Consider the following 12,701-nt stretch of genomic DNA (forward strand, 5'->3'; position numbering starts at 1 on the left):
GCAGAATTTCAAGCATTACACAACCAATAATTTAGTCTAAAAGAATTGTTAAAGACCAAATAAATTCTTCAAGAATTTGTGTACAATAATAGTCTTTTAGCAATTCCTTTAGACTAAATAATTTAATTGTGTAATGCTTGAAACTCTACATCACTCCTCTGCATGAATTGCATGGAATGCTGCACTAGAATCCATGATCCAGGATTTGACTGGCTTCTCTATGCAACATATAATGTGTCATCAAAATGGGAAAGGTACAAGATTAAAAGCTTAAGGTACAAACCTCGACACCTTGTTTTTCCATAAACTGTGTGCATAGAATTTGGTTGTACAAAGCAATTAAAAGAGGCTTCCCAAACAACTTCCAATGACCATTTTGGTGATAATTTGTTAAAATCTTAACAGAACTTATATAGAAACTTATATAAGCAAGGTGTATAATTTGACATGATGATTTGAAGAGGACCTACTATGAAAATTGAGGTAGGGTAGGTCTAGTTTCCTTTCACGATATTCACTTTTTGTAGCTTTGCTTTGGCTGTGTCAAGTTGTTCTGGTTCAGACCAAAAAATGTCATCAGTTTTTCAGCTTTTTATTTAGACAACACAACGCTTAATGAAAAAAAGAAACAAGGTCTTACTCTGTTCAGATGCTGTGGCCTGTTGTACTGTTGTTCTGAAGAAAATGTTCCCATTTTTCTGATAAACAGACTACAGGCAAGTAAAACACAATCGGTTTTATGTAGCTTCAAGATAATGACAACAAGAATAACAAAAAGACACACTCACACCATGAAAATCTCTATACTTTGGTTTATAACAAATCAATGTAATCTAACTCTATAAATTTTTGCCTTTCCAATATAAAGGAAGTGTATGATTATGAGAGGAGTGAAGAGAATTTTGATAATAACAATCTGAGATTTCATTTGAAATAAAAATACTGTTCGAATCCCCAAATTAAAAGCTGAAGAGAATTAGATAATTAACGAGTATCTAAAATAGACGTGAGATTAGGGAAAATGTGGAATGCGTACACGAGAGGAAGAGAGTACAGAGAGCTCCGCTATTGAAACCTCGTGGCTCCTTATCTGCGATGTGAACAATTCCAATCAAATCAGCACACATCCCAAAGACCCAAACAAACGAGTCAAAAGCATCATCATCTACAACTGCTAAATCAAAATTCAGAAGAACAAGACAAACCTGCTTAAGAAGTGATTGAGTAGAATCCACCGTATCAGCAGTAGCCATGGACGATGCAGTTGATGGAGTCGCCGTCGTGTTCGTTTGGAATTCTACTAGACTTTGAGTTTGAAAAGTAAAACCATACAATATAGATACAGGATACAGGGCTATAGCTCTACAAGAATATGTGTTTGGGCCGGTCCATTGAGCTTCATCAAAATTCGAGGTCTCGTTGTAATTTGTAAAAAATCTATTGTATTAATATTAATTGATGCCTAAAAGGCTAATACTGTAAATCAAAGATTTGTCACAATAGTTGTATTTATAATCTCGTCGTAATTTGTAAAAAATCTATTGTAATAATCGATGCCTAAAAGGCTAAAACTGTAAATCAAAGATTTGTCACAATAGTTGTATTTATAATCGGGTTATTGTCATATAAAAATATTTCAAACATTAATTAGGGTTGTTTAAATGGTAAAATAGGATGTTTTATTAACCAACCCCTATAAAAATCCTTATTTTTACGCAAAAAAATCAGGTATGTCCAAAATAGTAGGTTTTGAACAAATAGCAGGTTATTGCCATATAAAAATCCTTATTTTTTTTTTCAGAGATGCCTAACATTTGTCTAATTTTGTTCATTTTGACTTTTTAGTAGGTTTTGAACAAATAGCGGGTAACCTTGCCCCTCATAACCTTTCTTGTAACGTCCTAAAATTTTCATTTTTGATTTAATAAAAACATTAATCCAAACATTGTCATACAACCCTAAAAGATCAAAGTATGTTACTACATCAAAACATATCCGAGTAAATCTCAAATACAGAAAAAGGTGGTGTGTTACAATTCTCCCATGTTTGATTTAAATGGAATGTTACAATTCTCCCCCACTTAAATTAGATTTCGTCGATGAAATCATCTCTCGCTTCTACTTCATGATGTACTCCGCCACATCAACCAAGATGAACGAAAATCTGCAGAATAAATTGGTCTCCGAGCTTCTCGGCCCAACGTCGACACTCTAACCCCACACCAAAAGGGCATCACCGCAATGAAAACTAATTGCTTTCATGTTGAACTGAACCACACTCTTACTTTGCTCCGACAGCCAAGCCGAGCTACCTACTATCAACACTCAGGCTCACCCCCGATCAGACGAAAACGGACAAGTAAACCCTCAATCAAAATACCTAACACCCTAGGGTCTAAGCACATGCATGCGCTACAGATGCCATCACAACCAAGACTATTACTAATTGAAGGGAAAATTCAACAGCTGCTGGTGATCTTATCGCGAAACCCGATGATTTAGCAGTTGCGCTGAAATCTGGTACTTAGAGAAATCTGAAAGAGAACCGAATCTTGGCCAAGAGTCTTTCTGTTGCGAGGTTCTACTCTCCTCCACTTGAAATATGCTAGTAACTGAGATCTTCAAAGTCCTTCGAAATCCATATTAACTCGAACTCCACCACTCAATTCCAACACATGGTATCCTGATATGCGATAGGATCTAAACCACACATTATTCATACATTCCACAACATATATAATTGAGGACAAAGATAATTAATCCATTCATAATAAGAATTTAATCATAATAGATCTAACAAGATAATTCCATTTAACCGATCATCCAAAATTACAACTGAACCTTGAAACATAAACATAAATTATAGGTAAATACTAACACTACCACAATTGCTAAATAGAAGAACTACCAAGTCAAATCTCAGTCCTCGGAACCTCAGCGGTCCCCTACCGATCATCGGGTAACTGCCAATCTAAGGGTATAAGATCCAATATCTCACTAAGAAATAGATTGTGAGCTCTAATGTGGCCTTCCTGGCCATAATGAAAACAAACTTGCACACTCCGCCTGCAGTCCATTCCAAAATGACCCTCCTCGGCACATTTGTGACATAAAAAATTTATGTGCCTCCCTCCAAAAAATTCTGAACTCGAGACGACAGACTTGAACCGCTTCGCTACAAGCTGGGACTGATCTAGAGCCTGACATTGCTCCCTCGCATGGGTCTCTATCTCAATCTCTCGCCTCCTCGCAACATCCTGAAGCTCCTCGAGAGAACCATAACATTGGGTGGATATGAACTGTCGAATACCCGTCTTGAGCATGCTCAAATACCGGGTCATCTGAGCCTGTTCTGAAGCTGCGAACTAATTGCTAAACAAAACCCTCTACGTGAACATCTTGGTGATCTATGTCACCGACTCGGTCATCTGTCTCAGATCCAGGTACTCCTAGGCCAATCTCTCCCTCTCTACCAGGGGAACATACCTTGCACAAAACAAATCAAAGAACTGATCCCAAGTCATCACAACCCTCTGCCTAGGAGTATAAGAACTAGTCATCAGTCTCCACCAATCCCTTGCCCCAAACCTTAGAAAGTTCAGGGCGTACTTGACCTTCTGGTCATCCAGAAAAGAACATGTGAAGAAACAGCCCTCCATGTTAGACAACCATCTCATCGCCATGATCGGGTCCGAGACCCATCAAACTCTAGGGGCTTCGTACGATCAAAGTCCTGATATTGGAAATATTGCTCTCTCCTCGAGCCCCAATTGCAGCAACAACCGCGGTGGTTGTAGCAAAAAGAACCTCAGAAGGTGTAGCATATTAGTCATCGAAGTACTCCATCATAGCAGCCTTGACAGACCAACCAGCTTCGGTATCTGCCCCCGAATAAAAGAAACAACTTCCTCACGAATGATCTCCCTAACCCGGTCCTTAGTCAATGTTGGCCCATTCTAACCATCTGATCATGATCATGATCCGAAGCTAGCCTCAAATTGCATCGTAATCACCATACTCACAATAAACCAGGGAATATCAAATAAAACACATATAACACCAGGGGACCAATTCCTAACAAAACCCTAGGGGTTGTGACTTCCCTACTACGTGTACGGGTCTTATGCTTCTAGTAGTACGATCCCATACTACCTTCAACACTTACCCATGTTTGTCTCAGAAGATCAACACAACAACCCCAACAATACTCAATAGAATACACACACACACACACACTATCTTCTCATCCTAAAGGAAGGCTAGACATTACACAACTAATCGACAGACTCCACATGACTAGTCCATGAAACTTCCACCAACCTTACAGCACTCGTGTATGCTAACCATACATAACTCTGGACCCTATAGATAGTCGAATACCTGATTCTACCATAAGCCCTTCATCAAACAATAACATGAAATACGGCTAAACTAAACATTCTTAGGCTATAGAATCTTAGCTATGTATAACTATGTTGCATACACTAAGCAACTATAGTAATGATGTCAAGTTCACACAAGAAGAACCCTAGGCTATCAAGCATCATATAATCAGGCAATTATGTCATGCAATTCCTGAAGACCCCTAGCCTATCACTAGCATGCTTTTCTAACAAATCATGTATCAACAAGATCAAAATTCAACAAATATAACAAGTATGGGTATTTTGGGAATCACTCTCCTGTTTGGGCTCTGGTTGACTGTACACAACACATCTTCCTGAAAAATCAATGTTAACTCAAGGTCCATATTCCCGATCCTAAGGCAAAAATCAAACAAGAACGTGACAAGAGAACGAGCCAATGTCCTTAAACCAACTCTTATTTTATATTTTATTTTTCAAAAACATTTGCAAAAACTCTCGGATCCTAGTTTGTGATTGGATTCACACAAGTGTTTCTCCAATTCACTCAAACTAGGGCTTGGATACCAACTTGCACAGGCGATGGGACGTGGTGAAGCAACAGAGGACTTTCAGAGAGCATGGGAGGGTTGCGTCTTTACCGGCAAAAAAGCAGCAGCGGCCACAAATCTTTGTTCTTCCGACCTCCCCCGCGGATACAATGTCATCCACATCTTCGTCGGCGGCAAGGGCAACAGTGGTCGATCGGTGGTTGCAGCAACGATGGGGATGTCGGCGACATGGATTATAATCATTCTCTCTGTCCATTTGTTGAGCCATGGGGTCCTTATATATTGTGGCTATTAGGGTTACACCATGTAACTCATGTCTTTCCATATTCTTCATTCTCCATGGGTTAAAACCTCCATGGAGTATCCATGAGTTACTCCATGGGTTTAGCCTAACAAGAAGTACTATGGATCATAAGCCTACGTATGAATGATTTACACAATCAATCCCTATATATTTAATTAGTCTCCTTTTGATCACAAAGTTAATTCCAAATTAATTCTTGATCAATACTAATTAAATAATATGATTTCATATTAATACATTAGAACTTATAATATATTAACAAATCATTAATATCCTTTTCTCACAAAAGTCTATCCAAATCGTTCCGATGCCATGCAACCCAAATGGACCATGCCAAGTCGGGTCAAGTACATACCAATTATAGTTATGGGCTTAGACACTAATCCAACAGTCTCCCACTTAGATAAGTCAAAAACTATTATTGCGTATGAATCCAAAACCCGACTAGCAATCGTAGCTCTTAAAAGCCGTTGTCGAACTCTGAACAAATCAATGACGCATTCATTAGATAAGAGATCATATATTCCTCCATTCTAGATATCATATGGACTAAGACATGGATTATAATCATTCTCTCATGTAGAGAGGACAGGTGATTGCCTACGCATCGCGACAGTTGAAGTTGCATGAGGCGAGATATCCAACTCATGATTTAGAGTTGGGAGCGATGGTGTTCGCTCTTAATATATGGAGACATTATCTATATGGGGTCTGTTGTACCATATACACGGACCACAAGAGTTTAAGACACATCATGGACCAACCGAACCTGAACATGAGGCAGCGTAGGTGGCTGGATGTAGTCAAGGATTATGACTGCGAGATCCTTTACCACCCTAGTAAAGCGAACATAGTGGCAGATGCCTTGAGCCACAAGGTAGCTGGGTCTTCCACTCCAACAGTGTGTATGAGGATAACGGTGGATTCTCCGCTTATGAGTTTAATCAGGGATGCTCAGGTCTAGGGCATGCAACCGGAGAACTGGATGTTGGAGAGGATCAAGGGTGAAAACACCTAGTTACTGCAGGATAGTCGAGGATTATTAACCTGATGCGGTTGAGTATGGGTTTCGATGTCTGGTGGGGTCAGATTAACAGTCATGGAAGAGGCTCATAAGTCTCACTTCTCTATCCACCCGGGGCTACCAAAATGTACGGAGACCTGAGTTTGAATTATTGGTGGCCATGTATGAAGCAATAAATCAATTGGTATGTCGAAAGGTGCTTGACCTGCAGGATGGTCAAGGACGAACATCAGAGACCGCATGGTATGCTGCAACCTCTAGAGATTCCCATGTGGAAATGGTAGCAGATCACGATGGATTTTATTACCAAACTGATGAGGACGACAAAGGGGTTTGATGCTATATGGGTCATCGTAGACCGATTGACCACGAGTGCCTGTTACTTGGCTATGCGGGAGAGTTCCTCGGCCGAGAAGTTGGCCACTGTGTATGTTTGCGAGATTATCGCTTGCCATGGGCTTCCGGTCTCCATTGTTTCCGACCGGGATGTTAGATTTACTTCTCATTTCATGCACAAGTTCCATGAGCAACTGGTCACACGGTTGCATTTTAGTACAACATTTCATCCTCAAACTGATTGTCAGAGCGAGCAAACCATTCTGACCTTCGAGGATATGTTGAGGGCGTATGTCATTGATTTTGGTGGGAGTTGGGGTTCCCACCTACCACTTGCAGAGTTCTCATACAACAACAGATATCATTCCAGCATCGGCGCCCTGCCTTTTGAACTGTTGTATGCGCGGAAATGCCGCACCTCGGTTTGTTGGGGCGAGATTGGACACAGGGTGATAGGACAGACGGAGGTAGTTCTGCATACTACCGAGAAAATTCAGCAGATTAGGCAGCGATTGCAGAGCGCTCAGAGTCGACAGAAGAGTTACGCCGATAGATGCCGATCTGAGTTAGAGTTTCAGGTGGATGATATGGTACTCCTGAAGGTCTCGCCCTGGAAGGGTGTGATTCGCTTCAGGAATACTGGGAAATTGGGTCCCCGATACATTAGGTCGTTTAGGGTCATTGCCAGGGTTGGCAAGGTGGCGTACAGACTAGAACTCCCGGAGGAGCTTAGTCGGATCCATAACACTTTCCACATTTCATAGCTGAGAATGTGTGTTGTGGATCATGAGGCAGTGGTGCCATTGGATGATATTCAGGTTGATGAACGACTGAATTATGTGGAGATGCATGTGTGCATACTTGAGAGGAAGATGAAAACTCTGTGGAACAAAGAGATACCTTTGGTAAAAGTGCAGTGGGAACATCGGAGGGGATCCGAGTGGATGTGGGAGCTGAAGGCAGAGATGCGAGAGCATTACCCGACGTTGTTTACCCCAACAGACTTCAAGGTCGAAGTCAAGTTCAAGTGGGGGAGAATTATAACGCACCGATTCTCAGGTATTGATGTATGTATGAATCTTTTTGGGTTTTTGGGTCTACTCGACGAGTTGGCTGCCTTACTCGTCGAGTAGTAGTGGGTTGGTCCGCATGTTTTAGTGATCTACTCACCGAGTCCAAGAGCGGACTCGACGAGTAGGATCTAGAAGATGAAACCCTAGATTTTGGGGCATTTCACCCTATTCAAAGGATCGTTGGCCTCCCCAGCCTCCCATTTACTGCTTCTTGTCCCTCTCAAACCCTAAATCGAGTGTGTGTGTTCTATTGGTGTGTTCAAGCTTGGAGGGGGAGTTTTGGAGGAGGAAACACTTGGGGAAATCAAGCAAGTAGAAGCAAGAACTCGTGGGATTCAATATCTACACCTGTGGACATTCTCTTGAAGGTATTAGACTGTTTTCCTTGTCTCATGTTCATCGAAAATATCTTTTGGATGGGTTTTATGAAAGGGTATTTATGTTTGAGCTAAGATTTGAAGTTGTAACTTCAGATCTGGACTCCATTTGACCTCTACATCGATAAATTTATCAGCCTTGCCAAGTATAAGCCTTCCTTCAAGTGTGAGACTTCATTACAATCTTAGTTTTGTCATTTAAGGGCCTTAAAGCCTTACATGCACGTAAAGTTTGCAACTTTATGTGATAAGCATGCCTAAGGAGGTTGGATCTGCAATCTGGAACTTTTACATGGCTTAAAATTTGTTTGTATGGATGAAGAATTGAAGGGACTCGGCGAGTCATATGAAGATGGTCCTGAACTCGACGAGTTTGATGAACAACTCGGCGAGTCTTATGAAGATTGTCCAAAAATCAGCGAGTCGGTACAGTGACTTGGCGGGTCGGTTAGGTTTCTTCTCAACCTTTGGGTACGTATGAACTTGTCGAGTTGCAAGCGGGAAAACTCGACGAGTGACCATGGGACTTCGACCACGAACCTTAGGAACTCGACGAGTCACTCTGGTGACTCAACGAGCGGGCGAATATTCGAGGAACTCGATGTGTAGATGTGGGTACTCGATAAGTTGAGGTCAACGTGGACTGTTGACCTTGACTGTTGACTTGGACTTTGACCATGGGTTGACCGGTTGACTTATGGAGGACATTTTTGGAAAGGTTGGAAATTTACAAGTATGGTTTACAATGAATATAGGTGGTGGAGTTAGTAGCAGTGATCCGAGAATTGGGTCTTATTTTACGAGTCGATAGTTGTAAGGTGAGTTACCTCACTATACTAAGGGGTCTAAGGCACCAAGAGCAACCCATTGGATATGTTATTCTAGCAGTGTCAGTATGTTGAGTATGAAGTTAGTTTTGAATGCTAGTAGTTATGCCAATTAGGTAGATTGGTAGGACTACCTGTGTTGTTATATGATTGTTTGCATGCTTTGAGAATGCAAATATCACTCTTGTTATCTACTTAAAATCTACTTAGTGAAAGCGTTTCCTCACCATCATTTTCACGAATCGGAAAGAAACCTTATGACACTTAGATTTTATGGTGTATGTGTTCCTATCCATGTGAATTTGTCAAAACCATAATCTCAAGACAAGGTTAGTAACAAATCCAAACTCATATGGATTGAACTTGTGCAATCATTACTTCTTGTCATCTGGTAGTACAAGGGTCTGCCATTGCTTCCAAGTTGTTATGCAACCAATTGAGTACTCTCAGAACTCATATGCAAATCCAACTTTAATTGGAATGGGCACAAAAATAGAAATATGTCAACACGATACGTTATAAACCTCAAGTCGTGTGCTAGTGATAAACTACATGTTTTATTCTTGATTAGTTCTTGAAACTCTTTCAGGATCTTTAAGACTCCCATTGTCCTCTTGACATATAAGACTCTCTTCCCAAATATTCAAGAGATAGTGCGGATTCTTTATTAAGACAAACACTTTCCACAATTGGCCTTAGTTGGTCTTTGTTTTATCCAAAATATCACAACTTACCAATTTCTAATGTATAAGAGTAAAACACATTTTACTCTTACATTTGACTAGTGTTAATAAACCTTCTTTAAGATGTGTCACTAAAGTTACAATCTTGGAGTATGACTCTAAGACTTGTTTTTGGAACGAGGTATGACTCATCTTCTTGATTTAACCATTTCAACAATTCATGACTGATCTTCTTAGCCATAAGAATGCACTAAGATGTCCTTATAGGATGAATTGTGATATGGTCTCACAATCATTAAGATGATCATAAAACATGATACTAAAGTACTCTCCCATCTTTTCATATTTGAGAAACTTTTATCTTTCTACCTAATTTGATTCTTCTCATTCGTTCTGCCATACATCGAAACTTTTCCAATGTTTCAGAATTATACTTAAACTTGTAAGTATAACCATATTTACCAAACTTTAGTAAATCATGACGAATAGTCTTATTGATATTTTGTGGTGGACTTGACCAGTGCACAAGAATGTGTACTCGATACCTTAGTCCTTCACATGACTCACATAAACATGTGTACAAGGAATTAGTCTTAATTTTCCAAAGATGAAAATTCTCATTCATCATACAACTTGCGTGATTCCAAGTTTCGGTCCAATTGAAACTTGGGTGATGAGAATCTTTCCTTATTTGGTAAATTTAGACATTACCACAAATGAAAGAATCAAATTCACATTTCCATTATTGCTAGAATCATACAAATATCAATTTTCAATAAAAGCCATTGCAAGGAGATATAAACTAAAATAAAATCAAAATTTTATTTATTTATAAAATGCAGAAAAAACTTTTTCCTTACAATGCAACTTTAAATGAAAACTATGATATTACATATTTCCTAGCAATCTATCATAACTCCTAAGTAGCAGCTCAAGAATCCGATCTTCAGACCATGCGATTAAAATCCATCTTCATGATCAGAGTCAACATAGTCTTCTTTTAAGCTTCCTTCCCTTTGCTTGATCTTGTCACATCATGTACCAAGAATCAACAATTAGGAACTTAACAGAGTTAGATAGTGGATTTTACCCGAAGTAGAGTCAAACTTTTTGACTTTGCCATCGTTATGAATTTTCAGGTAAATTTGGCAGCTTCGCAACCAATCCCCTTTCCTTTGGAAATAGAAACATATGGACCCTTTGGGAATGGTACACGGGACAATCTCAGACTTAGCCTTTCTCTTTACCATTTGGTCAACCGAGTTGACTATGGTCGATCCCTTTCCATTAGGAAGAGAAAGCTTTTTGGGAATGGTACACGGGACAATCTCAGACTTATGTTTCCTTTGGCAATAGAAACATAAGGAAGATCATTAAGGGCCATGTCATAGTATGTTACATAGTAGTCCCAAACGAACTCACTATGTGACTTAGAAAGTGATTGAACATCCAACTTTCTCAAAACTTTGACACCCAACTCTCCCAGCTTGTCAATATGTGACTTCATCTCCAAGATGTGATCATACATAGACCTTGCTTGCCAATAGGGCCTGAGTAACCTTGGACTATTCAAGAAACTTGTGGGTTAGGAGAATAATTGGAGGAGGTGGAGGAAGAGAAGTATGATGTCCATTATCCAACCATGGAACATCATCTTCATTAGGAAAGCTTGTTCCAAGGGATTTTGGATGATCATAGATGTCTAAACCAGACATCTAATATGGGAGATATTCAAGTTAGTTGATTTAAAGTCCTTAATATGACACCCAATATGAAATAGTAAGTCTAGGATCCAACACAATATTTTATAACTTGGAAAAGAGATGCCCTAATCTAATGGCATGTTTCAATCTCGATTGTGCCCTCTCAAGTTTTATGATTGGGATGTCGAGGATCATAAAACAAGGTATGAATAACCATGCAAATATACTTGGTACCCCTCAATCGATGTTTCGGTTAACCACATGTGCTCCACCAATACTGTGATAAACATTAATTTATCATTTTCATACCTTGTTAAATCAAGCTAGTGTGCCGGTTAACCACATGCGCTCCACTAACCGACTTAAGGAAAGTGCAAAGTGTAATTTCATGAGTTAACAACCAATTCACATTTTACTAAGTAAATAAGATTGGGAATTCATAAGAGTTTAGTTACTTAGGATTGATGATTATACTTTTAATGAAGGAGAATTATAGTCCTTGTCCTACCCGTTTGGCTAACGACCCTCCACCAATCAAGGAAGCGGTGGGTGAGAGTGGACACCCATTAAACTGCCATTTTATAGGCAGTAACCTTATACCCCCTTATAGACCGGCTTCGTGAATGATGCCTACTAACGATAAGACTGACTTTGTTCTTATACATATATATATATATATATATATATATATATATATATATATATATATATATATATATATATATATATATATATATATACATACATACTAGGAATATTTACGAGCCGTGCTAAGCACGACCCACGGAGATTTCTTTTAAAAATTCTATAATTGTTGGAATACGGTTGTTATTGATGTTGGTCGTGGTGTGTTCGAAACAACTTACTTTTATATTTTAGGGAATTATAGCATCATACTTTTTTTATTAGATCATTATACTTTAAAAGAAAATGGATAAAGATTTTTTACCTCTTGTAAAATAGTCATTCCATGACATAGTTACAGTACTTAAATACCATGCTCAAAACATTAGGGAATCAAATTCTCAAGGTTCTAAAAAGCTCGCCATGGCTCCGCCAGGGCACGCCATGACTCCAAGGCTTGCACCTACCGCCAAGCTTTACCAAAACGCACCCTCAACTCATATATGTGTATAAAAATGAATAGTAGTTGAAAATACATATAAAAAAAATACTAAATATACACAAAATTGCCGCCTTAAGTCAAACCTTACGTTATTTAGAACCTTGCAAATTCCTCATAGAACATGACTTCATGTCTAGTTGATAAAAAAATGTCGGCCCTGAATTCATGTCTAGTTGATAAAAAAAATGTCGGCCTTGTTGTTCACCATTGTTGTGTGTTTTGTTTGTTTGTCTGTCTTCTGCTAGTGAGAACTGAGTCTCTTAATGTATGACAGCAAATCCAAACGACTATGATTCATTGTTACATCAATGACATATAACAGATCTATAATAT

General features: G+C 39.1%; 1 protein-coding gene across 1 annotated transcript; it reads right to left on the minus strand.

The window, feature by feature from the left end:
- Nucleotides 1-270: 270 nt before the first annotated feature.
- On the minus strand, nucleotides 271-1,341 carry LOC145034830 (Prefoldin chaperone subunit family protein). Its single transcript, XM_078983363.1, has 4 exons — nucleotides 1,206-1,341; nucleotides 1,037-1,090; nucleotides 641-710; nucleotides 271-553 (listed from the first exon to the last, which is right to left on the minus strand). Exons 1-4 carry the CDS (start codon nucleotides 1,251-1,253, stop codon nucleotides 495-497), a joined length of 231 nt encoding a protein of 76 aa, XP_078839489.1. The 5' UTR covers nucleotides 1,254-1,341; the 3' UTR covers nucleotides 271-494.
- Nucleotides 1,342-12,701: the final 11,360 nt, after the last annotated feature.

This window comes from Lactuca saligna, chromosome 3, assembly GCF_052625555.1.
Source record: "Lactuca saligna cultivar CGN05327 chromosome 3, ASM5262555v1, whole genome shotgun sequence".
NCBI lineage: Eukaryota > Viridiplantae > Streptophyta > Magnoliopsida > Asterales > Asteraceae > Lactuca > Lactuca saligna.

What these genes read in the sequence shown, in the direction of transcription:
- LOC145034830 (XM_078983363.1), bottom strand. Translation starts at nt 1,253, where the DNA reads ATGGCTACTGCTGATACGGTGGATTCTACTCAATCACTTCTTAAGCAG. An exon ending in CTCAATCACTTCTTAAGCAG is followed by an intron (nt 1,091 to 1,205) that starts GTTTGTCTTGTT and finishes TTCACATCGCAG; the next exon opens with ATAAGGAGCCACGAGGTTTC. An exon ending in CTGTACTCTCTTCCTCTCGT is followed by an intron (nt 711 to 1,036) that starts GTACGCATTCCA and finishes ACTTGCCTGTAG; the next exon opens with TCTGTTTATCAGAAAAATGG.